This window comes from Ursus americanus, chromosome 4 (assembly GCF_024610735.1).
Source record: "Ursus americanus isolate L20-20 chromosome 4, mUrsAme1.1.p, whole genome shotgun sequence".
In the NCBI taxonomy this organism is placed as follows: domain Eukaryota; kingdom Metazoa; phylum Chordata; class Mammalia; order Carnivora; family Ursidae; genus Ursus; species Ursus americanus.
In genome coordinates this window covers 94,265,560-94,292,154 of record NC_142130.1, presented here as the reverse complement: position 1 = coordinate 94,292,154, position 26,595 = coordinate 94,265,560, and the positions used below count along the sequence as shown (strand labels likewise).

Below are 26,595 nucleotides of genomic sequence, written 5' to 3'. Positions count from 1 at the left end.
CCCTTGCTAAAAAATGTACCATTCTGGGGCACCTGGGGGGCTCAGCCATTAAGCATCTGCCTTCGGCTCAGGTCATGATCCCAAGGTCCTGGGATCGAGCCCCGCATCAGGCTCCCTGCTCGGCGGGAAGCCTGCTTCTCCCTTTCACACTCCCCCTGCTTGTGTTCCCTCTCTTGCTGTCTCTCTCTGTCAAATAAATAAATAAAATCTTTTTAAAAAATGTACCATTCTGGTGAGTAACGTTGATAACAGGGGAGACTATGCAACTGTGGGGCAAGAGGTATATGGGATATCTCTGTACCTTGATCTCAATTATGCTGTAAACCTAAAACTGCTCTAAAAAATAAAATTTTTTAAAAAACCTTAGCACATGAAAATATTGCAACGATAAAAAATTTTGTGGTTGCCTCTCACTGTGTAGCCCCAGAATGAATGGCCTGGATGTCCAAGCAAAAACTGAGGGTCAGGAGAGTGGAGATGAGCAGTGACCTGGGGCCACGTGATGGTGATGCTTATCCATGAAGGCATATGGATGTTCATTTGTTATTCTCTATTTCTCTTTATGGGAATGAAATATTTCCTAATAAATTATAAGAGTACAGATAAGTGCATTCAATATAGAAATATGACAAATCGGGTGAGTGTTTGTGCTATTACTCGAAAATGTGATCACCCACATTCCCACCATAACTCCCAGGGAGGAAGCCATAGCTGGTCTGTAGTAAAGCTGCTGGCTTACAGGTGGACATCTGGTATACCGAGCACTCTGCTGACTTCACTGATGATCAGGGTAGCAGGAGGTCACTTTGACCTGCTACATCAGCTGCTAGGATTCAGATACATTAAAGTCTGATGGAGCATGTCCCCTGGAGGTCCTTCTGCACACAGACGGGGCAGGAGAAAAGAGGTAGGTAAGTTTGATGAGGGAATAAAGCCATAGGCATCTCCAAAAGGACACTGAGTCCACTGTCTGCTGACCCGATGCCCCACGGACTGGAAACAGAATCTCAGGAGGTTGGAATTGTGCTGTAAGAAAAAAAATGAAAGAGTTATTTTACCAAATCTCTAAGATTTGAGGGTGCAAGGCCATTCCTTAATGCCCATGGTGCAGGAAGGAGGCAGTCTCCACCCTTGGTAAAGAACTCAAAGAACCTCAGTGCCTGGAAGAATCTAAAGGACAACGTCTTTTCTTCTTACCTCAGAGAATCTGCTGAGTCAGAAGCAGAAAACCTTCAGGGAGAAAACAGCTTCTCAGAAATGGTGGCAAAGACACGTCAGGGAAGTGCACACACATAAAAGCAAACGGTGCAATCTTTATCTCTAGCAAAATAGAACCCAGGAAGAAAGCACTTACCCAGAAAAATAATATGGTCCTTTATTGACCAAATGGATAGATGATAATTCACAGAATGTGGGAGGGAGACTTTATAAACTAATTGTTATATCCAAACACGAAAAAGCAGCTGGAATGTAGCAGGAAGGGACCAAATCTGAATTTAGAAGGGTTTCAGCACATGCCTCTCAACAAAAGTCAAGTGGAACCAAAGGGGCAGGTGGTCTATGGGGATTCTCCGTACTTTCCCCTCAGATTTTCTGCGAACCTTTAACTGCTCTTAAAAAAAACAAAAAACAAACAAACAAACAAACAAAAGAAAACACCCCTCAATATAAATAAAATAAGCAAATGCACAGAGGGCTTAAATAATGGAATATGTAAGTTAATAACAATATCAAAGACTAAGGAGAAACTCCATTTCAAACTAAAAACTCAAGTCAAATGCATTACACAATCTGTGTTCCTTGGCTACAGTGTGTTATTTGAGTCCTGCTTAGAATTCTTAAGGAGATCTTCACTTCCTTCATGTTAAATCCAAATTCCGTGGCCTGTCCCAGGAGGTGCTTTGTGGCCTGCCCCAGGCCTCAGTTTTACCCCTTCTTGACATTTACCCTGCAGTCCAATTATAGGGAAACCCCGTTAGTGGCTCACCGCAGCCACACAATGACACCTCTCTGCCTCCGAATGCCCTGCTCTCTCTGCCTTAAACACCTTCCTTTGGATAAAAGGTCTAGTATTTTCTTCTCGTACGACAAATATCTATATTTATGTAGCAGCTACTAGGAGCCAATAATTGAAGTATACATCATTAAGACATCATCTTTGACCTCAAGGAGTTTACAGTCTGGAGGGGAGAGGCGGCAAGATGGAGTGAGCACAGATAAAATGCCTCCAATGCAGAGTAGGAACTGGGAGGTGTGGCGGGCGTTCCCGTTAATTCACAGCCGTTCGGTGAGCACTGTCAGCTATGAAGGACGCAGCGCCGCCTTTGGAAATGTTCAACCCATCACCTGATTTATGAGCAGATATATCGGCACAATCAAAATGTGATGACTCACTACACATTTATAAAAGCAGCAAAAAATAAAAGTTATAATACCATATGCTGACCAAGACGTGGAGAAACTGGATCTCTCATACATTACCGGTGGAGGTGCAAAATGGTGCAACCGCTCTGGAAAATAGTTGGCAGTTTCTTATAAAACTGAATGTGTACTTACCACGTGATCCAGCAATCACATTCTTGGGCATTTACCCCAGAGGCCTGAAAACTTACGTTCACAAAAGTCCCTGTTCGTGAACATTCATAGACGCTTTCTTCATGATAGCCAAATACTGGGAAAAACCCAAATGTCCCTTAACACAAATCTCTGGTCCAGCCATACGCTGGAGCGCCCTCAGCAACAGCGCGGAAGGAACCGTGGCTCCACGCCGCAGCCCTGATGAGCCTAAAGGGTAGTAAGCTGAGTGAAAAGAGCTGGTCTCAAAGGTTCTGTGTATATAGCATTCTCAAAGGACAAAACTGCAGAGATAGAGAAAAAATCAGTGGTTATTAGGGGACAGGGAAAGAGATCGGGGTGTGGCCAGGTACAAATACAAAAAGGTAGCAACAGGGACTTCTTTTGTGGTGAGGGAAACATTCTGTATCATGACCATGGTGGTGGGTGCCTGGATCTATGATTAGATAAAGTTACATAGAGCTACACACGCACGCACACACACACACACACACACACACACACACACATTTAACAATGGTGAAAACCGAATAAGATACATACTTCAGTTAATAGAGATGTTTCAGTGCCAGTTTCCTGGTTTTGATATTGTGCCACAGTTACGTAAAATCTCAATCTTGGTAGAAGCTGGGTGAAGGGCACTTAGGACCCAACGCTATTTTTGCAAATCCCTGTGAGTCTGTTTTTCAAATTAAATAGCTTTTACTAAGTAACAGCCCCCAAACCATAATGCCAAATAGAGACAGCAGGCCTCTACGTAGGATATACGTGACCGAGACATGACGATGTTGTGGGAGTTCAGAGAGACAGACCATCTTGGAGAGGTGAGGTCCGGGCAGGTTTTATGGGGGGATGGAATGTGAGTTAACAGGGGAGGATGGATGGCAAGCAGATTGGAGAGACAGAGGTGACTTTGGGAAAGGTGGAAAAGGCGCAGCGGGGCCAACCAGCTGTGCTGGAAAGGGGAGAGGATGTTCCCATATGGGGTCGGGGAGAGAGGAGCACACAGTGGGTTCGAGTGCAAAAGCAGAGTGTTTGGTTAAAGGAGTTAACTGGTGGATGGAAACACAGGCTGCAGGAGGATTCCAAGTGTCTTCGACTTAGTGCTGTGGAAACAGCAGATAGTGAGAAGCTACTGTCATATTAGAAGTGACTTTTGTGGAAGCCGAACCCCGCAGAGGTTTGGAACGGATCGGTGTAGGGCAGGCAAAGGGATTAGAACACTGGCCCTAGCCCAGCACGGACTTCCAGATTAAGGCCTAGACTGAGGTGGCCTCTGGAAGACCAGCAAGGACACACGTGATGTGAAAGATGCCGTGAACATTCGCTAAACAGAACTAGGTCACTGATGAGCACAGGGACTGGAAGTCAGTCCAAGGTTGAGCCCGGGATGCAGGAATAGAGAGAGGGAGGGAATTGAGGGGACAGTTGCCACGTGCAGGTGGTGCCGTGCCATCCATTTGCAAATTCCTGGCTGACTTCCAGCGATGTGAGTTGGCAGCCGGAGACAGGTGGGTCGCTGCTTCAGAATAACGCGTTTCCACAGCCCATGCAGTTGAGATCTGCAAGGCTAAGCCCGGATGGGAGAGCAGGCGATGGAGGAGAGAGGGTCAGAAGCCCCTTCGAGAGCAGATGTCCCGCTACAGGGTCTAGAAAATAAAAAAACCTTCTTCCCTTCACCCTTCTTCTTCTTCTTTTTCTTCTGTCATTTTGTTCAAAGCCTGACATCATTCCAGACAGGTCCAGACTTGGCTGCATACCCTGCATAACCCGCTCCCTCGCCCCCACTGCTTCCTTAACAAGCTCCTGCCACAGGCTGTTGTCAGGTGCATTTCATCAGCCATAGCAACCGGCCCTGAGCGCCCCTGACGTGAGAGATGAGGGGAAAATCGCTCTTTGTCCAAGTGGCTACAGGCAGCCTCGCTAAACCCACAGAACCCCATCTCCACAATTAATCCTGATTGCAAGTTCTCAGAATTGTGTCCCGTCATTTAGCTGCCAGCTCCCTTGCACTTAGAGCTTCCAGAAGCAAATCACAGTAGCTCAGACCTTATCTTGGGGGCTGTTTATTTTGAGGGCTTTTTCCTTGGAGGTGGAGGGATGCATCCCCTCACCGGCACACATTTCTTAGGTCTCCCTAGAGGATCAGATCAGCCTGTTTGATGTTGCTGTTTGGTTTTTAATAAGAGGGTGAGAAAAGGAGGGAGGAGGGGAACGGATGGGGAAGTTTCCAAACGGGAGGCTGCAGCTGCTCCCCGTATTTGGGCTGAGCGACCCAAGAGAATTTCATTTGGTGCTAAATTGGACCTTCCTATAGAGAATGGACATGTAAGGATAACTTTCTGCATGTTCTCACCATGCTGAAAATGTTCCTTCACTCGTAAGATGGACAGGAAACGTTGCCACTTTTTCCCAGCTGGATGAGAACCCCTGACCATTTAGGAACATGAGGGCTTGCAGCAATTTGAGCTCCTTGAAAAAAAGGCACAAAGCACTAGCCCTGTGGGAGAGTCTGTATGTCCAGCCAGAGACCTCTTGAGATTTTCTGCCATTTGTTTGACAATGGAAGGTGGCCTGATTCAGCCCAGCAGTGCACCTCTGGAAGGCTCTTCAGCCAGGGCTTAAAGGCATCTTGATGCACCTTTTTTTCAGGTCATCAGTGTGCTGCTCACATTTGAATCTGGGATATTTTAATGGGACCTTAAACTCAAGCCATTAAGCTCATATTATGTCAAAAACAAAAAAATATATTTTTTCTGCTTGTAAAAGTAAATACGTTTATTGAAAAAGATTCAGACAAATCAAAGAAATAAATGAATAATGAAATAATACAGAAATAAATGTAGCAAATACACCTATCATTCCTCCTGCTAATATATTTACTATCTTTTAGGACATTTAAATGTTTAGTCCTATGTATAGATGCATAGATTTGTTTGTATACAAAGAGGGGAGAGGAGAGAGTGAGAGAGAGGTTCTTAAATAAATTTTTTCAAGATTTTATTTATTTATGTGAGAGAGAGAGAGAGAGAGTATGCAAGCAGGGTGAGTGACAGGGGGAGAGGGAGAGAGAATCTCAAGCAGATTCCCCTCTAAGTACGGAGCCCCACACGGCACTCAGTCTCACGACCCTGAGATCATGACCTGAGCCAAAATCAAGAGTCGGATGCCTAACCTACTGAGCCACTCAGGTGCCCCTAAATACATTTTTAAGAACAAAAAATAATTATGCCTTATAGGCTTTTTTATTCAATAAATAAGGTATTATTATGGACTGAATTGTGCCCCCCCCAAAAAAAATTATCTGCATTTTGTTTTTTGTATTCAGATTTTTAATTTATTTAAGAGAGAGAGAGAGCACGAGCATGGGGAAGGGACAGAGGAAGAGGGAGAAGCAGGCTCCCCTCTGAGCAGGGAACCCGATGCGGGGCTCAATCCCAGGAGCCTGGGATCATGACCTGAGCTGAAGGCAGATGCTTCACTGACTGAGCCCCCCAGGTGCCCATAATTCATATTTTAAGTCCCAACCCTCCAATGTGACTGCATTTGGGGTAAGGCCTTTAAAAATTTCACTAAGGTTAAATGATGTCATAAGGGTGGGGCCCTAATCCAATAGGGCTAGTGTCATTTTAAGAAGAGGGGGAGGCCCCAGGGTTGTGGCAGGTGGATCAATGGGCATGTGAAGACATAGTGAAAAAGTGGCCATCAGCAGGCCAAGGAGGGACCAAGACCAGGCACCTTGGTCTTGGACTAACAGCCTCTAGAGCTGTGAGAAAGTTCAGCCTGCGATGTAAGTCACCCAGTCTGTGGTAGACTGTTACGGCCACCCAAACAAACTAATACAGGTATCTTTTCACTGTTTTAATGGCTGGATCATATGCCATTCTACGGCTCTGTAATCAGTCATTTAAACAATCATGAGTATTTACGTTGTGCCTGAAGGGTTTTATTACAAGCAAAGTTGCAAGAAGCATCCCTACACATATACATGTATCAAATCATTTTTCAGGGTAAAATATGAGAAGTGGAATTACAGGGTCAAAAGATGTGTTCGTGCAAAACTGTGTCACACGCGGCCAAACTGGCTTCCCAAAGTCCGGGCTAGCTGACATTTCTGTTTGCAGGATTTAAGTACCAGCACCCCCACCTCCTAATCAACCCGCCGCTTAGAGTCTTTAACCTGCTCTGCATCTGTCAGCAAAAATGATCGTTTAATTTCATAACGAAAGACGTCGAGTGTCTTGATAGTTGCTTTTTTAATGTTTTTAATTTAAATTCAATTAATTGACATATAATGTATTATTAGTTTCAGAGGTGGAGCTCAGTGATTCATCAGCCTTAAACAATACCCAGTGCTGATTACGTCGCGTGCCCTCCTTCATGCCCATCACCCTGTTATCCCATCCCCTCTGTATCCTTTTGCACTTTTTTCCAATGGTTTGTTTCTCTTGATATTTATCGCATGATGATCCTTTCTCTGGTATATGTTACGTATCTCTTCACATTTGCCATTTTTCTTTTCATTTTGCTTTGCCTCGTGGTTTGCTTATTTATCAGTAGAAAGAATTATTAAATTGTTATGTCATGGGATCTACTCAGCTTTACTGCACAATTTCTGGCTTGGATATCATGGACACAAATTTTTTTCTTCTCAAAATGTTCACCTAAATATCTTTGAGTAAATAGCAAGGGGAAAGCAGGGTTAAAGATGTTTGCTACCCCATTATGTGGAATTAAAAACAGCAGTGTTTATACTTTTTGATGGAACACATCCAATTAGCCGTGTCAGAGTGGGTAGGACATATTCGGTGCTAGTCACCCATTCCTCTGGGCCAGTGGGTCTCAATGTGGGTCAGCGGGAATTTGTGGGACATGCAGACTCTGGGGTCTCTCCCTAGACCTGCAGGATCACACACTCAGTGAGGCCAGGTCACCTGGGCTACGTGCCCACCATCGGCTCAGAGGCAGACTCCCGTCTGAACCCCACTGCTCTGGCTGCTGCAGACAGATCTGTTCCCGGGAATTCATTTGCACCCCCCCGCAGCAGCTTCCAGTGGTTTAAACCTTACCTTCTGCCCTGTCATTAGGGACACATCCACTCGGATGACGGCATTTTCCTCGCAGCTCATTTGCTATTGACACATGCACACAGAAACACACACATGTTTGGAAGCCCTCATTACATACACGCACGGACACTACTTGTTCTTAGAACTGAGCGGATCTCAGAAAGGCACAGGTTCAGTGTTGAGCCAGCACTCCCAGTCCCTCCTCTTTGGGCATCCAGAGCTCTCTGGGAAGGAAGCAGGTGCCTCTGCCAGCGCCAAGAACCATCTGCGAGCATGATGCTTCCATGTTAAATAGAAAAGGTCAAACGAGGTAAAATCCCAGCGCGTGTTGCATAAATACTGTCCATGCGCAGGATGGAGAGGATACTGCTACAATCTCATGCAGGATGGAGAGGATACTGCTACAATCTTTCTTCATGCGAAGCTATTAAATGTTCTTTAATATGCCTGAATATCTTGCGACAGGCTTAAATATTTCCTATACCTCTTTTCTATATGAATTAGGGGAAATACACAAGATAAATATTCATCTGTACCGACAACAAATTGGGGAAATCTTAAAGGAGAGAGTTAATAGGATTTTTTTTTTCTTTAAAGGGGATTTTTAATACCTTGATGATTTTTCGCGGCTTCGTAGCACAGGTCGTGTGCTGCAGAGACCAGGTCTCCGTGCTCAAGCGCACACTCGCACGAACGAGCCGTGAATGAAAACCACTAATGTCCCAGCATGCACCACTGGCAGCACTCCTTTTGCCCGAGCTGAGTCTTCCTGGCAGTTTCTGCTTCATTTAGAGCCGTCAATACCTCAATTAGTGCCTGCTCGCCTGCCCTGGGAGGGACGGTTACACATCTCACTTCACAAGCCTCTGCAATCTCCAAGCCCTCAGAGAGGCGCTCGGTCATAAAATATCTCCTGATTAACAGTGCTGTTTGCCAAGAATCCCTTGCTCCTTTCTGTTTCTTCATTTGTAAGATTTATCAGCTGCCATAAACAGGAGACACCGAGAGCTGCCGCCTGCCAGCCGTTCCACTGAAAATATCCCCCAAGCATGCCCTGTGAGGGTTCGCGGATTTTACGCCTGGATCGGACTCACAAATGCACGGCACAAAGCGAGGAAGAGCCCGGACTGGAGCTGGATGGGTGTGCGTGCGTGCCAGTGCCTGTGTGTGTGCGTGTGCCTGTGCACGCACGTATCCTGGCACTTACTCGTGAGCTGGGACGTGACCTCCACCCTTCAGCAGCATTAACCCTGCGGTTCAGTACGTGGAGAGAACTTGGCTCGCCTTGAGTTAAGAAAGGAAAGGCAGCTGGTTCAGGCTCCCACAAAGCCGTGTTTAACTGGGCTACCGCTCCTTCAGCAAAGGTGGTTTTCTGTCTGCAGAGTCGTTGGTGCTATTTTGTATCTCCGTAAGCTCTTTTCCAAACAGATGTGGCCTTAGCAAACCTAAAAAATAGGGCGAGAGACCATCCGAGCGCTTTACTTTTTTTTTTCTTTTTGAAAGAGAAAGCTCTTAAAAAAGAAACATATAATGGCATATTTATTTTCTAATAAACCTTGTTAAAAATGCCTGTCATTTTGGCTTTCATATAAAATTTGGGAGAAAATTTAAGAGAATTCAAACGCTCCGGTGGCTCGGGAATTGCCTTGTGTGCCTCCAACACACTCACGCAAAAGTGCGCTCACACCTGCGTGTGCAGGCATATATGCTCGCTGTGCACACGTAGAGGATGGTATATACATCCCCCAGTCACTCGCAGGCACACCCAAGTACACACGCACACACACATCTACACAAATATAGACCCTTCTAGAGACCTATGACCATAATCCTTTTGAGAATAACACTCAAAACCTTCTCCTTGGAAAGTAAGCAAGCCATCACTCCATTCTCTTCATATCAAGAGACCAGAATTGAGCACATAGAAAACATTCTCTTTTTCCTTTTTTTTTTTTAACCTATGCTGTCAATTTTCTAGGTGATGTGATGGATACAGCCATTATATTATTTACCAAATCCATTCATATTTCATTGAGAACCTACAAACGTGAAATTTACTTTCAAGCATGTTTTATTTGTTGCTCAAACCTTACGAAAACCACACGACACGGTTAGATCTTTAAAATCTCTATAATCCCATCACCCTCATGCTGACTTTTTTTTTTCTTTCCTTCTGGTCCTTGCCTATATACGAATATATGAAAAGCTCTTCAGCCTTGGTGGAATGTAAATCTAGTCAGAAAAACAAGTCGTGGATGCAAATATTAGCTGGAGAAAAAAAAACTAACATTATAAGCCCTCACAGTCTACAAAGGACTTCCTGTGTATTTGATCTTTGCAGCTGCTCTGTACGGAGGAGGCATCGCCATGGTGCCCACCAAGGAATCAGGCTCATTGAAGTTTATAGTTCACAAACTGGCAGAGCTAGAACTCAGTCAGCTCTTCTTTTTTTTTTTTTCTTTTAAGATTTTAATTATTTATTTATTTGACAGAGATAGAGACAGCCAGCGAGAGAGGGAACACAAGCAGGGGAGTGGGAGAGGAAGAAGCAGGCTCATAGCAGAGGAGCCTGACGTGGGGCTCGATCCCAGAACGCCTGGATCATGCCCTGAGCCGAAGGCAGACGCCCAACCGCTGTGCCACCCAGGCGCCCCTCAGTCAGCTCTTCTGATTCCAAATTCTGTGCTGTTTCTGCACGACACTCTCACAGGATCTTACAGTAGGGCTCCAGGTGACTGGGGGTGGGGAGCCATGCCCAGGACAGCTCTAAAACCATGGTTCTCACGCTCTGGCATGCACCAGAATCTCATGGACAGTTGTTGAGGATGCCAGCCCCAGGTTTGTTTTTCTGGCAAGTTCCCAGGTGCTGCTCCCGTGGCTGGTTCAGGAGCCACTCTTGAAGAACCACTGTTGTTGACAAATTGATCACAAAGCTTGATGGCGAGATTATAAATTTGCACAACTCTTTTTGAGAGAAGCTTGGTATTGTCTCATTAGTCTAAATGCACATACCTTAGCTCTCTGTATATGTTCCCTAAAGAAATTCATGCATAAGTTTCCAGGGTTCATGTACAGAAATGTTCATAGTCATGTGAAATTTGTAACTTCTGAAATAAACCATGGAACATTCATGCAAGGAAATATTATAGGGCAGTGAAAACACCTGCAGGCTCTGTATATATGTTGTAGATATCATGTAAACCAACACAGAATAAAAGAAGGGAGACACCAAACAGTACAGATGGTATGATCCTATGGGATAGCCAACTCGAGAACAGACAAGGCTAACTCAGTTGTTCATGGATGCAGAACCAGGTGGGAATAGTCGAGGCTGCCTAAGTTGTAATTCCGGCTCTACTGCTTGCGACCTGTGTGACCTTGAATGAGTCATTCAGCCTGTCTCTGCCTCAATTTCTGCACACCTAAAATCAGGGTAAAAATAGCACCTACCGGGGGTGCCTGGGTGGCTTAGTCGTTAAGCGTCTGCTTTCGGCTCAGGGCGTGATCCCGGCGTTCCGGGATCGAGTCCCACATCGGGCTCCTCCACTGGGAGCCTGCTTCTTCCTCTCCCACTCCCCCTGCCTGTGTTCCCTCTCTCTCTGGCTGTCTCTCTCTGTTAAATGAATAAATAAAATCTTAAAAAAAAATAGCACCTACCTCCTAGGGTTGCTGTAAAAGTGAAAAGCAGATAAAATTCTCAACATAGGGCTTAATACATGTTAGCTATAATTATCATCATCTGTATTGCACCAGGTGTTTTTCAAAGGGCATTTTATGTCCTTGATACTAGCACAAACAAATGAAAAAGACATGCGGGGGGAAAATGATAACCCAATAAACCAAATGTTATAACCAAATCCAGATAACCAAATTAACAAAAACATGTATGCATTTATGCAAGCAAATGGAAACATACACCAGGAGCCAAAGAAAGAGGGTTCTATGGGAATGGATATTGACACAGGGTGAAGACCAGGTGGTCAAAATGGCTTCAAGGAAAAGGCAGCACATCAGAAATCAAACATAGGGTGGGGATTGCAGGGTCGAAGACAGGATTAAGGTCCTGGGCATTGGCCTCACTTGGACAAGAATCTTCAGGTGGAAGAAGCCCCCTGGGGTGCCCTAGAGAGGGAGGTGGTGTGATCTCAGCTGAGGAGACACTGCCCTGCAGTCCAGGGAGCCACAAGGCAATATGCATCACAGCCGAAGCAGCAGAATGTGGCTGAGTCCACACCACGAGTGTCAGTGGGGATAATGGCTTATCTTCTCTCTGTGTGCTTCCGTGCAAATGCTCAAAAGTCAGAACATGGCTTTGGACCCAACAGTTCTGGGTATCCATCCCCAAGCCACCGGATGCTGCTGGTTCTGTTTCCATGGAAACTTCTTGCCTTCCAAGAACTGTTTCCGAATATGTAAGAAGAGGGAAAGCTTGACTGGGGGAGAATCCATTTCCCCGCTCCCACAGGGTTGTTGGCCGGCCTGGGATCTTCGCAGGCTATTGGCCAGAAGCTTCCATTCCTCATGATCCTGCCCAGCTACCTGGGTGTCCTAGTGACAGGATGGCGGGCTTCCCTGGAGCAAGTGATATCTCTCTCACACACACACACACACACACACACACACACACACACAGATGCTCCAGTGCCCAAGGTGAAAGCTGCAGTCTATAATCTAATCTGAGTGATTTACCAGAACTTCTGCTGGATGCTGTTGGTCATGTGGACCAGGGACTCTGGTAAAACGTGGGAGGAGCTATTCAAGGGTTTGCAAACCAGGATGTGGGGACCACTGGGAATCACCCCGGGGGTTGGCCAGCACCACTGACTTTTTTTCCTAATGAATGTTCTAGACCTCATCCAATTTTTCATGATGACATAATCTATTTTCTTACATTTTAAAATTTATTTTTTATATCACTGTCGGCAGGAAATCGAAGTCTGTTTACTATTTTCCTCCTTTCTACCTTAATTGCTAGGAAGTCTTGTTAGGCAGAATGTACCCTCTGTGTACATGGCCAGACAGCGAGAAAGAGAAGGAAAAAAACGTCCTGCCTATCTTTCTGTGAATTGGGGGAAAATACTGTTTTTAATATCTTTTGGTTAATAGTCACACTTGTCATGCAAAATAAATCAACTTTCTTCTAATAATGTCACTTGAAACAAGTTCAGAGTGAATATAATATGAATCCTAAATGTTTTCTGTCTTTGCCCTGACACATTTAATCATGTCACGAGGCCCCAGCTGAGATGCCGAGACATGGAGCTGTTGCCACTCTTGTTAAAGTTTAACCTCAAATACAGCCCACTGTAGCTTGGAAACACAGATTTGATCAATGGTTATAATCAAAGTAACTTCATTATGTAAGCGTCATAACCCAGCCAAGAAGATATTTTAGTATGTGCTAAGAACTTATTAATTCCTGGCTGGAGAAATCATTTTCTTTATGGGGATTAGAGCTGCCCAGTAGGTAGCCTCACTTGCTAAAACTTTTATGAACAATAAGTATTTGGACAGGAGGAATTTTTGATTCTGCGGCAGTGATAATAGGACTTTGTGTTTCTGCGGGGCCTTTCTTCCGACACACTCAGTGGGTTCCACTAACATAATCTCATTAATCCTGATCACAGCCTCAGGATGCTGGAGGTCTCATTGTTCTTACAGATGAAGGAATGGAGATGAAGCTGAGAGGCAGGGACCCCAGACGGAGAAAAAGCCACTCGGCCTTTGAATGCCTGGAGAAGAAGGGGCCCAGAATTACAAACCATTTTCTCTAGCAAAGCGCTATAGACATTTTCAAGAATAATGACCATAGATGCATTATTCGCAGTGGCCCAAAGGTGAAAGCCATGCAAGGGTCCCTGGATGGAGGAATGGAGAGACAAAAGGTGGCATATGCCCACAATAGAATGTTACTCAGACTCTAAAAGAAGGGTGTACTGACACACGCAACAACATGAATGAGCCATGATGACATTATGCTGAGTGAAATAAGCCTGTCCCAGGGGGACACATACTGCAGGATTCCTCTTCTATGAAGTCCCTAAAGGAGTCAAGTCCATGGAAATGGAAAGTAGAATGGTGGCTGGGAGAGAGGGACTAGGAGTTGGGTTTTAATGGGGACACGCTTTTAGTTTGGGAAGATGAAAAAGTTCTGGAGACGGATGGTGGGGAAGGTTGCACAACAGCGTGAGTGTACTTAATGTCGCTGACCTGTATGCTGAAAAGTGGTTAAGATGGTAAATTTGACGTTAGGTGAGCTGGAGAGAATGTGTGTTCACTGGGACTGGGCAATGTGAGTGTGGGCTCCTTAATGGCCCCAGGTGATGCCGGGACAGGAACCACAATTGCAATGAAAGATAATGTTGACAGGCTGTACTGTCTTAGAAAGAAGACCAACCACTTTTCTCGTTAAGATTTGCCCTGTGTGCATGGCCTTCATCATGGCAATAGGGAAAAAGAAGGCCGCTAGTTCCAGACTGTGGTTGGTCATGCCCAAGTCTTGCCCAAGAGACTGCCTCCTCCCAGCTTCTTTGCCCCCTTCAGGTGACTAGGGAACAGCAGCGACTGCCTAGGAGACTGAGTATTTATCAGCTTCCAGGGCCAGTGTCCTGGGTACGTGACTAGTGTGATGGCATGGGCCCCAGAGCTATCAAGAGTCCTGTGCTTAGAGTTTAATGTTCTTCAGCTGCCATCTTGAAATTCTTAGTAATTTGGTCTTTAAGTTTGTGTTTGTAAGTGAGGTCTGACGGAACAGTGGAGCTCGATCTGGGTACTTGGGGCCTCAGCCCCGGTATCATCAACTTCCCACTGCCACCTGTCTCCCCGCTCTCCCACTCCCGGAGCCCCAGGCTGTGCTTTCCTGCAGTCACCCACTCACCAATCCCTGAGGTCCTCTTCGCCTGCGAACCTCAGGGTATGGTGGATGATCAAGGTCAGGCTCCTCACAGCATCTCCACACCCTCGCTGCCTGGAGGTAGCAACACCGGGAGTTTTCAAGAGGTGACTCAGAATACTGTTGGGGCCACCCTTCTAAGACCTGGGTTCGGCGGTCATTCTGGTGGAAGGGGGACCTGGCAGGTGGTCAGGAGCACGTACATGCATGCCAAGTCCCAGACCTGTCCTAATGCCTGGGAAGGCTGGCACTTGGCCAGCCCCAAGCTCAAGGGAACACAAGACTATATGTTGGCTGATTGAATTTAAATTTAAAAAAAGAAAAGATTAAATAGAGGCTGGTGATGTGTATTAAGGAGCGCACGTATTGCATGGTGCACTGGGTGTTATACGCAACTAATGAATCACGGTACTTTACATCAAGAACTAGGGTTGTACCGTATGGTGACTAACATAACATAATAAAAAAATATTATTATTTAAAAAAAAGAAATATAAACCATTAAGACAGGTGGGGGGAGAGAGAGAGAGAGCACAGACGAATGAAAAAAGCTTTATATTTTAGAACTTTAATGGCACCTTTTTCCTGCTTTTTGAACAAATGATCCCACATTTTTGTTTTGCTCTGGATCCAGAAATCATGTAGCCAGTCCTGCCAAGCAGTCTCAAATACGCACTCGGCTTAAAGGAGAGATGTTATTCTGCAGCTGAGGAGCTGGAGCCATCAAAGACGTCATGGGGGGGTCTCCCCTGAATGGACCCAGCCCCAGGCCCAGGGGCGTCCGAGGATGCTCTGGCTGCCCTATGCCCCGTGTTCCGAGGCGGGCCAGCCTCATGTCTGCCACTAGGGTTGGGTGAAGAGGCTTTGCACTTGGATTCAGGAGATCTAGGGTCTCCTTCCTTCTAGATTTTTCCATCGACTTCCTAGGTGCATTGCTCTAGTCTTATTACTTCCCTTTCCGATCCTCTTTTAGTATGAGTAAATGGAATTAAGAATTTCAGGGAGGGCAGGGCAGGGAAAACTGTTCATGTTAGGGATTAAAGAAGATAACTTTGCTATAGTACTTTTATGGTGAAATTGATGTTTTAAAAATCTTACAAGATGTGGACATTGCTGCTATAGACATTGGAGTGCATGTATGTTAATTGAATGTAAATGAAATTTTTTTTTATAGAAAGATGCTTTCTAAGAAAAAAGAATCCTACAAGATGAAATAGATCTTTGGATTACGAGTAGGAAAGGGGCTCAAAGGGCATGGGTTCCAGCGTTGCCAGTCTTAAACCCTCTAGTTCTCTGGGTCCTTGCTTATAAACAAAGGGAAAGAGGGGAAGATGCCAGATATTAAATGAATCCTAGCACTCGCTTGTGCTCTATTCTTTATTTTTCCCCACTTCAAGGTAGGTATTTAGTGCCTGGTTCTCTTGGATCATCTGCATGGGCATCTGTTAATATAAATTTAAAGCCAATGAATGTGCTAAAAATGTTATTTCTACATCTCTTACACATATTTATAGCAAAACTTAAAATCTACCTGAAGTGGAAGTTATCAATTGGTTTTGCATCATTTCTATGGTGAGAACTTGTATCCCGTCAGGTTGTTATATGGGTTAAATATATGTGGGGCATATGAGAAAGTTTCCAGCACAGAGTGAGCACTCAAGCAAGTTAGCTATTGTTGTTATTGTTGTTGTTGTTGTTAGCATTATTATTATTATTATTACTATTGAATTGTGAGAGAAAGAGAAAGAAAAAGTGGAGAAAATTAAGGGAGGAAGGAGGGAAGGGGAATAAGGGGGCAGAGTGGGAAGGAAAGGGACAGAGAAAGTGGAGGAGCATTAGAGCTATCAGTGGCCCGGGAGATCACCCCGTAGAGTTGTTGCAGCCCAGGCTATATGGTAGATCACTTGGAGAGCTTCAAATAAACCCACTTCTGAGCCCCGCCCCCCAGACACTCTGACTCAGCTGGTCTGGGGTAGGGCCTGGGCACTAGTCTTTTTTAAAAACTACCCAGGTGATTCCAACTTCTGAGATGCAGCCCAGGTTGAGAGTGACTGGTCCCATTCAGCCCCCGTAGGAATGAGGCCAGCGGTCTTGCTCACTCCTAGCATGTCCTGGATGGTGTGAGATTGGACCCAGGCTCCTTGCTTCTAGTCCCCTTCACACCTTGCCCTCTTATATGACATGTGTGAGAGTAGCACCAGACCCCAGGTCATATCTGCAGAGTCCAGAGTAAGGCATGTGCAGTGGGTCTCCAGCCAAGCAGAATTCAGGAAAAGGGCCGCCATCTTAGTGCCTTAATGTCTTAGTGATCTTTGAGATGCTTACTGATTCATGTTTTCACCCAGTCTATTTTAAAATAAAATAATGAAAATTCTGAATTCAGTAAATTTTGATTGGCTGATGAGATAACACTGAAATAAATTTAGATTCAAATCTGTGCATGAAATATTCATTGTGGAATCCAGGCAGTGGGTATATGTCTGTTCAACTTTCCATATGCTTGAAATTTTTCCCAGTCAAATGTTGGGGGTGGGGAGGTATAAAAAAAAGTATTTGAAGGGGCGCCTGGGTGGCTCAGTCAGTGGAGCATCAAATTCTTGATTTAGGCTCAGGTCATGGTCTCGGGTTTGTGAGATCAAGCCCCGTGATGGGCTCCATGCTCACCACCGAGTCTGCTTAAGAGTCTCTCTCCCTCTGCCCCTCCCCCTACCACTTGCACACTCTCTCTCTTAAGAAAAAATACTTGAAGAATTGGGTTTAAAATATGTGTTCCTGTCTGAGAATATCTGCCTCCCTGGTCCTCCCAACCATAAACCCTTTGTCCCTGCCTCTGTTTTCCACCTTGGCCTTTGGGGCAGCCTTGTTGCCTCATGCCTGGACCACACACTCTTCTTCTGCCTCTGTTTGGACAGAATGAAGGACTGAGGGAACCACCCCACCCCCAAGAGGCAGGGCTTGCCTCCTCAAACCTGGGAAGTTCTAGGCACCTGGGAAGTTGGCCCCTCTCTATTGGGGTCGTTACTGACGATGGTAATGGTTGGAGAATAGGACTCATTTAAGTCGGATCCTGGTTGACCCCTCTTCCAAGGCTTTGACACCCACTTCTCTATTCTGGTTTTCTCTTTCTTCTCCATAAAATGAAGGAATTGAACCAGATGATCGTGATGGGCAGGTTGTTTAGTTAAAGATTATCCAGGCTGGGGCGCCTGGGTGGCGCAGTTGTTAAGCGTCTGCCTTCGGCTCAGGGCGTGATCCCGGCGTTCTGGGATCGAGCCCCACATCAGGCTCCTCCGCTGGAAGCCTGCTTCTTCCTCTCCCACTCCCCCTGCTTGTGTTACCTCTCTCGGTGGCTGTCTCTGTCAAATAAATAAATAAAATCTTAAAAAAAAAAAAGATTATGCAGGCTGCTTGGTATTTTGTTTTCTTTTTCAGCACTAGTTTCAGCAGAGCTGGGGAGAAAAGAAATAAAAAGGTATTAGATTCTGTTTTGTGCCATTCAAAGAGAGTAACACTTACAACTAATCTTGAATATCAGCAGTTTATTAATATAAATGTCCACCCTCCTGTATCCGAGTTGAGAAAGCAACATATACATCGATTCTTCACTGAATCACCTGTCAAAACGCACAGCGATGTGCTGTTCACATCTGCGGGGTTTACTGTTATGACTAAGATTAGCTGTGGCTCTCAGGTGAACTCCCCACCTCCTCGGTGTCCCTGTATTGTGGGAACACTCCCTACTCCTTAGAGCATCAATGTGGTGACAGACTCCGCTGTGCAGTCTTCTGGTCAGTGTTAAACAGCAACAGCTGGTGGAGGTGGAGGGAGGGGAGAGAGCCCTGAGTTCTAGTGTTTGCCAATGTCAATGGTGTAAATCCTCCCACCGTTGCCAATTTCAAGCTAAATAGGTCACGTCCCACGAGTGTGAGTCGAGTTGCAGTGTGCACGGCTTTCCGTGGCCGGTGGCAGCGGCTCCCTTCCACCCCTGCATCTTTCTGCTGCAAGAAAGTAGGTCAGATGGTGCTCCCTTGTGCCGTGAGAACGCAGATTTCCTGAATGTTGAGATGCTGTTAGATGATACCATGGCTTATGAAGGAAACGTATAAACCAATGTATCGCGGTGTAAAATGGCACCTTACTTAATGGGTAATTTTGCAGGAGACGCACACAGCACACAGTCTCTGAACAAAGCTCTCTTGGTCTAGAGTTCCTTTGCCCCCACAGCCTCTGCGTGGTACCAACCCCTGTTAAATTACCCCATCCATTTGTTATGTTTCAGAAATCCTTGCCAAAAGCACTGCTCCACTGACATGTTGTCATCTCTCAGCACCCGTGACCGTGACAGGTGGAAAGGTCATACCTTTAGACATTAGCATTGTAAGAGGCCATGATAATGATCCATTTTTAGAAAGTCTTTTTGACCATTTCTTTACCCGGCTGCAAATACTTGGGTGGGATAGGAGAATGTGGGCTGGGTCAGGCCGTGTCTGACCAAATATGGAGCTTATTCACCAGACCTAAAATACCTGTTTTGGATGGGACACTCTTCCAAAGGAGACATGTGAGTAGAAAGAGAAGTATCTTTTGCAGAGTAAGATGGGCAAGCCACGAACAAGCCAGAGGTGGACGATTTCGTCAAGGCATGGCTCCCATGTGGAATGCAGTTAAGCTTTTCCTTATTACGACAAGGAAAGAACAGAAAACAGGTCCTCAAAGCAATGCTGCATTTTTCTTAGGGAGCAATAACATGTTCTTCCAGTGGATTGTTTTAAAGAAATAGGAAATTACCTTCTGGGCTAACAGCAACCTTCATGGTGCATTTGCTCCCCTGCGTCGCAGCTCGTAGGTAGGACAGAAAGCCATTATTTCAGAACTGGTTCACTCTCCTAAGAAGAAGAAGAAATGATAAAATATCCTGCACTTGCCGTGTCCTCATGGGAAATCTCTCTGTTTTCATTCTCTGCCATTTTACAAACTTCTTCCTCCTGCCTGGCAGCAAACCCTTCCCACTGTAGCGCTTACACGCCCCCGACACCGTGAGGCGCTAGCATGGACTGGTTTCTAGAACCCAGCTCTGCAGCTGGAGCCCCTCCACCCTGTGCTCTGCTCAGGGGGCTGCAGGAATTATATGTGAGTTTCACAGTTCCTGACTCAGGTTCCCCAGCTCTGAGAGGAAGAAGGAGAAGTAAGTATCTCTTCTTTTTGGACCCACGACAGATTTGTTCACAGTTTTGCAAGGTCACGTTGGGTGGCTGTGGGATCTTTAATTAGCATGATTTAGCACTTGGCTCTTGTGAGAAAAAAATCTTGGTTAATGGATTTGAGCCCAAACCGAAAGTGTCTTTAGTAAAGAAGCTTTAGGAGGGAGATGTGCCCCAAATCCTGAGCAGACCACAGACCCCAAACGAAAGTCCACATCCATTCCTCATCTGAAGACCTCCCCCCCTTCAGGGCATGAAGAAATAAGTCCCTGCCATCGGAGACACGGAGATGCCATCAGCATATGCTTGTGTGGCACTGACTCTGTGCTGTGGGCTGGCTCTGTTCACCCTCTCAACAATCATCTCCCTGTGACAAAGAACAGCACTGAGGCCCAGAGCAGATAAGTGACGAGGGCCACACAGTGACCAACCAGCACATCTAAGATTCACACTGCGGCTGTACAACACCAGGTTGTGCGGGCTGACGACAACCCAGCCTATAACAATGATTCTGCAACAGGGGATCGCTTTGGAAACTACGCGTGCTGCCCATTACATCTTTCTCTGCAAAGCAATCCAATAGAAATCGTTTAGTTTGCTCGTTTGTTTCAAAATAAAACATCTGCCATACTCCCCCAAAGAGCCAAGACCTATGATTAAGGTCAGCTCAAAACAATACTTAGTCTCCTATTATAGAAAAACCCCCAAATAATAATAATAAATAAACATAATGGTTTATACTTTTTTCTCATATGAATGTTTTCTGGAGGGAGGCAGGCGGGCTTGGGCACGATCGCTCATGGCGTCATCAAGGGCCCAAGCTCCCATCTTCAGAGTCATCTCATGGTCCGAAATGACAGCTGGCACTCTAGGTGTTAGATCCGATGTCAGGCTGGAACAGGAGGAAACAGAGAAAGCCCAAAGGGATTCCACCCAGCAGAGCTTGCCTCCCAGAAGACCTAAATGCATCATGGCCTTGAGCTGGCAATATCCAACTGTAAGAAAAACTTGGAAACACATTCTTTTATTCAGGTGTATTTTTAATAATGTGTCTTGTTAAAAGCTGGGGAAAGAGGGAAAAATGGGCTTCCAGGGGCAACTGGAAATTTCTGCTCAGTCAGCAGTCCATACCTACTGTCAGAGTTTCAGAGGGCCCCATAAATAATAGCCCTGAGTTCAGAATCGAGCAAGAGATAGACACAGGAGTAGGGTGGTTTGATCTCAGCTTTCTGGATTTTGCAGATGCTACAGTCTAGAACTAGGGAGACTGAACCACCCAGGCTCTGCCAGAGCTGCAGACATACACACATCTTGCTTGGACACATCCTCTTTCATCACGGGAAGTTTGTATATCAGAACACGTGTCCTCTGCCAACAGGTAACTAGAAGGGACTGGTCACACTTCTCAGTTCCTCCCCAACTCTCAAATCAGGTTAGTCACTGCCTCTCCATTCAGGAGGGGGGTCAGGAGTGTTGCTTTCATCGATGGTCCCCCCACATGGAAGCATAAGGATTGGGGGCATTTTCCCCAACAACCACCTGCCCATTTTAGCTGCTGCGGCCTCGTTTTTTAAATGATGTTCCTGTTCTTTTATTTCTGGTCTGCAAATTCTTCTGCATACATCTAACACTATGCTAGGAAACATATAACCACCAGATCTCCAAAAACATGCACAAATAAAAATAAAATATATCATACTCAGCATCGTCAATTCCACAGAGCCAATTCCTTATCATAAAATACTTTAGTTGCCTTTCTATGAACCCTCGTGTCTGTAGTCACCATATGGCTGCTATGCTGAACCAGTGTTGTTCCAACATGAAGGTCGTTCAGTGCTTTTGTTTGTAGTAACAGGGATGACGGAAGCAAAACAGGAAGACTGATCAGGGAATGTCATTCATTTATCAATGATGTGAGTGAATTATTTGCTGAATCAGATGAACCAGACTTCTTTGCTGAATCTGGTGTACTGGAAGAATAATTTCTCAATATTTGGAGCTATGTAAAATGTAATAGCTTCAGACATATCATCGTTGTTATTAACTTTTTCTCCATCCCTTTCTTAAATCCAGACAATCAACAAAACAGTAAACCAAGCCTGATTCGTCGCATCTACAAACGTGGGGCATGCGCTGCCTGATTCACTCCCAAGTCCCACAGCGTCCCTGTCAGTCGGTTCTACACAAATCCACTGGTGTCTTCCTGAGTTTCCAGACAAGCCCATCCGGGGCCCCAAATCCCTGCAGCCCTGAGCATTTCTGGTAGGGTCTCCACCTCGCATTGGGTTTAAAATGCAGAAGCCACCAGTTAGCAGTACTCATGTCCCCACCGGTACACCTTGGCTCACTCCCCAGACACCCCCATTTTTCAACATCGTTAGAGTGAGGTCCAGGATCGTCATCACAGACCCAGTGGAGGCAAAGCAGCAGAGCGACTCCTTGCTTTAAACTCAAATAAATCCACACATCGACATACATCCACGTGAAAACATAAATATTTTGTTACCTAGGTGCCTTCTTTAGCGATGAGTTGACAAATATGGGTTGGACGTAACAGAGACTGCCCCGATCTTGGATACTTGAATTATTTTTCTTATTTTCAGCCACATTTTTTTGCCCTTAATTTTATCCAATGAATCTTACAATAGGAAACCAATTCCTGTCTATAAAGATCAAGAAGCATCTTGGGAGATTCTTGAATAATTTGGCTCCTTCAGACATACTTTTTAAGAAGAAAAACTCCACTGCATTTCAGATTTCTAAGTAATTTTATAGCATACACAAATATGGAGTTTACAATTATCATGGAAAATAATTTTTCACCAGTAGCGAAGACCCCAACTTACCACGTTGAGCACACCCGAAACGTCCTACATAGCCAGTCCCCGACCACTGAGGACATTGTGCCAAGAGCCCACGCATTGCTAGCACCACCCGGAGAAAAATGTTGAAGCCATTTGGAAAGACAGTGTGGCAGTTTCTCAAGAAGTTAAACGGAATTGCATGTGACACAGCGGTTCCTGCTAGGGATCTACTTGGGAAAAGTGAAAACATAGGTCCTCACAAGAACCTGCACCCAGTGTTGAGAGCGGCATTATCTGTAACATCCCCAAAGTGGAAACAATGCCAATGGGCAACAGTGGACGGATGAGTGAACAGAATGTGCAGATCCCATGCAATGCCATATTATTCAGCAACAAAGAGGAACAAAGAGCTGATACACACTACAGTATGGATGAACCTGGAAAATACGCTCAGTGAGAAAAAGCCATAAAGTTAGACAACGAAAAAATATCTACTGTGGGATCCCATTTATGGGAAATGTCTAGAAAAGGCAAATCTAAAAGGACGAGTGTCGATTAGTGATTGCCTGGGCCTGGGGTGGGAAAGGACTATCAATGGGTGTGGGGGAATCCTTTCAGGGTAATGGAAATGTTCTAAAACCTGCTGTGGTGATAACTCTATACACTTGTGTCGGGTTGTAATTGTGTGTATTGGGTAATGTAAATATACTTGTGTTGTCCCCCCCAAAATGCATGCCCACCTGAGCCCACCTGAGAACACGACTTCATGTGGAAATAAGTTATTTGCAGATATAATTAGTTAAGATAAGGTCATAATGCATGAGGGTGAGTCCTAAACCCAGTGACTGCTGTCCTTATAAGAAAATCCACATGAAGATACGGCAAACCCCTCAAGGAAGAACATGATAGGAAATGAGGGCAGAGATGGGAATGAGGTGGCCACAAACCAAGGAGCTGAAGGGCCACCAAAAGCCAGAAGAGGCAGGGAAAGAGTCTTCCCTAGAACTTGGGAGAGGGCGTAGCCCTGTAGCACCTTGATCTCGGACTGGCTGCCAGACCTGTGAGAGAGCAGATTTCTGCTGTTGAAGCCACGCAGCTCATGGTGGTTGGTTACAGCTGTCCTAGGAAAAAATACAAGAGTAAACCCCATTCAGGGGGGTTTAAAGCAGGTGATTTTTATGGTATGTAAATTAGACCTCAATAAAGCTGTTGAGAAAGATTAAATTTTTTCTCGAACCAGCTGGAGGAAGTGAGGGATCAGGGACAGAAGCGGGGCTCACGAACCAGGCTGGCTGCCACGCAGGTGTGCTGGAAGAGGGACCTCACCACTGCTGTGGATAAAACGCGGGGCTCCCAGTGCTGCTTCTCCCAGTCAGTCTGTCCACTCCGTGCTCTTCCTCTCTGCCACGCACCTGCTGACTGAGAGCGGTATCTCCTGTGGGCGTCCAGGCTACAGAGCTGGGAGATTTTTTTACTCGTCGTATGTCTCAAACCACTTGGGTATGCTGCGGGGGAAGACGGGACTCAGTACGTGCCAGTCTGAAAAGAAGGCACGGTGTTTGGTCACCTGCCCAGGAGCAGCAGAGGGCTTCTGAGGTGGCCAGTACAGTCCACAAGTGTGAGCTTGACCTTAGAAATGAAGAAGGGCCTTTCTCCCCGTGATGGTGGAAATGAGGCCAAAAACAGGAAAAATATAGACTTATTTTGGTGGTTGTTCAAATCCTCTTGGTCCTTTTTTGAGAGTGTATTTTTCCCTTCTTGTGTTTTTAAACAATCTTTAAACATCTCGTGTATAATTGTTTTATAGTCTGTGTCTGATCATTCTAGCATCTGCGGTGCTTGGGCTGATTCTCGGGGACGGTGGGTCGTGTTCTCGTGTGTTTTGTACTTCTGGTTTGTTAGCTCATGTTCAACAGAGGTTCATCTGGGAGAACGCCGATGGGCCTGGATGGAGTGTGCCTCCCTCTGGAGCGTGCTTGTGTTTCTTGTGCTACGATCTTCAGGCCTATGGCCAAAGTAGCATCACCAGCATCTGGACCCTTTAGCATGAATCCAGCTCCAAACCGATGCAGAGTCAGACTGGCTATGGAGTCTCAGGGGAGGCTTGGTTTCTTCATTCATAACACGAGCCAAGGCAGTTTGCTTCCCCTTTGCCTGTGTGGGTCTTGTTGGCGTTGTTGTAGGTATTTTCTCTGAAGGTGAAGCCCTTTGAGGAGCCTGGTTTGAGGGGCCCACTTTCAACCCCCTGCCTCTCAGGTTGTCAGGGCCCCAGCAACCTAATACCTGTGGTCTTTCAACAGTCACTTCTGTTTCTGGCGCCTGGGATTTCTCTCACTTTCTTATAAGCTCAGTGTGCATTTAGAAAGACACTCGTTCTGTGCTGCCCTGCATTTCTAGGTGGTGTGTGGAACGGGAGCAGGGCCTTAAGTCACCCAGCATAGTGATGGAGGTCCTTAGATGAATTTTGTGGTGGGAGAGGGGGAACTTGAGAAGTTCACAAGCAAAGCTTTCTGTTTGCTTGGTGAAATGGGATTGAGATTCCCTGCCATGTGATGGGTCTGAGGTCTCCAGGTGACCGTGACAGGTTGTAACAACTGTGGGAGATGGGCATAGCTAGACGTCACCCCAGCAACTGGTCAGCAGCAATCAGGGCCCCAACCTAAGTTGATAAGTAAGGTTTTAGAGTCCCACCATTGAAAATGGTAGTGAGAAGGGCACCTGGGTGGCACAGTCGTTAAGCATCTGCCTTCGGCTCAGGGCGTGTTCCCGGCGTTATGGGATCAAGCTCCACATCAGGCTCCTCCGCTATGAGCCTGCTTCTTCCTCTCCCACTCCCCCTGCTTGTGTTCCCTCTCTCTCTGGCTCTCTCTCTCTCTGTCAAATAAATAAGTAAAATCTTTAAAAAAAAAAAAAAAAGGAAACGGTAGTTAGAAACTGTCATTTCATGACAGCCGCCTCTCCAGCCTGTTCAGAAGGAAAATTGTTTTCCCGTGTGTCCGAGGGGACATGGGCTCTGTCCCGCAATCCGCGTGTGCCCACAGTGAGCTGGGGAGAAAGCGTTGCCCCGAATGTGAAATCCTGCAGCAGCTTCCGAATGAATGAGCTGAGGGCTCATGTCATCAGGTTCCACTCTTCTGCCACCTTCCCTCTCTTCTGTTCACGATTCCTGCTCCTCAGTTTCTTGAATACATTGTATTTCAAAGAAACCCCTCTTCAGGCATGATTTAGTTGAGTGTTACGGTGGGGAAATCAAGAATGCTGCTTTGCCAAATAAGTCGTGTCCCTCTTGGATTTTCAGTTCCTGCGATGATCACGTCCTATCCAAACACGACCCTGGCCACTCAGGGTCAGAAGAAAGAAATGAGCTGCGCGGCCCATGGCGAGAAGCCCATCATAGTCCGCTGGGAGAAGGAGGACCGGATCATCAACCCTGAGATGGCCCGTTACCTCGTGTCCACCAAGGAGGTGGGAGAGGAGGTGATCTCCACTCTGCAGGTAAAACATAGTGAAGAGAGCGGATCAGAATCTAACTGCATCGGCAGGATAATCCTGTCCTTTCACCTAAGTGGACGCATGTGGGTGATAAACAGCGAATCATCTTCCAGGACTTATTTCTGACGCACCATTTCTCTCCCACTGCTTACAGCAACTTTACTGAGTCGCTGACAAAAATAGGGCTTGATCTTAAGTGTTATGAAGGATAAAATGATGATAACTATCCCAGGGAACCCGACTGTAATTAAAAAAAAAATGGGAGGAATCGAGTGTCTTAATGACAGTTAATCCTGGAGGATTGCCCTCCGGTGCTGTGCACCTGTTTTAATGTCCTGCAGAAACAAAAATTAGATGGGCTTTGTAAGGAAACGTGTTGCTTTTTTGGGAAAGATCCAACATAAAACTTCTGTCCTTCATAGAGGATCACAAAAGCTAGCAGAAAGTATTATAGTCCCTTATATTTTTTAGTATTATTGGTAGCTGACGTCTTCAGTAGGGAGAGAAGTGACGCCGTAGTGTACACGGGAAAAAAGAAGGCCCTGTGTTTCAAACGCTGAGAT

At 45.8% G+C, this 26,595-nt stretch overlaps 1 protein-coding gene across 2 annotated transcripts in view; it reads left to right on the top strand.

Annotated features, from left to right (window-relative positions):
• DSCAM (DS cell adhesion molecule) overlaps positions 1–26,595 on the top strand; it is a 718,005-nt gene that overhangs the window by 554,699 nt on the left and 136,711 nt on the right. For both annotated transcript variants that reach the window (XM_087861321.1, XM_087861322.1), the window contains exon 12: positions 25,839–26,035. In XM_087861321.1, coding sequence (XP_087717447.1) covers positions 25,839–26,035 — 197 coding nt within the window. The remainder of the gene's footprint in view (positions 1–25,838; positions 26,036–26,595) is intronic.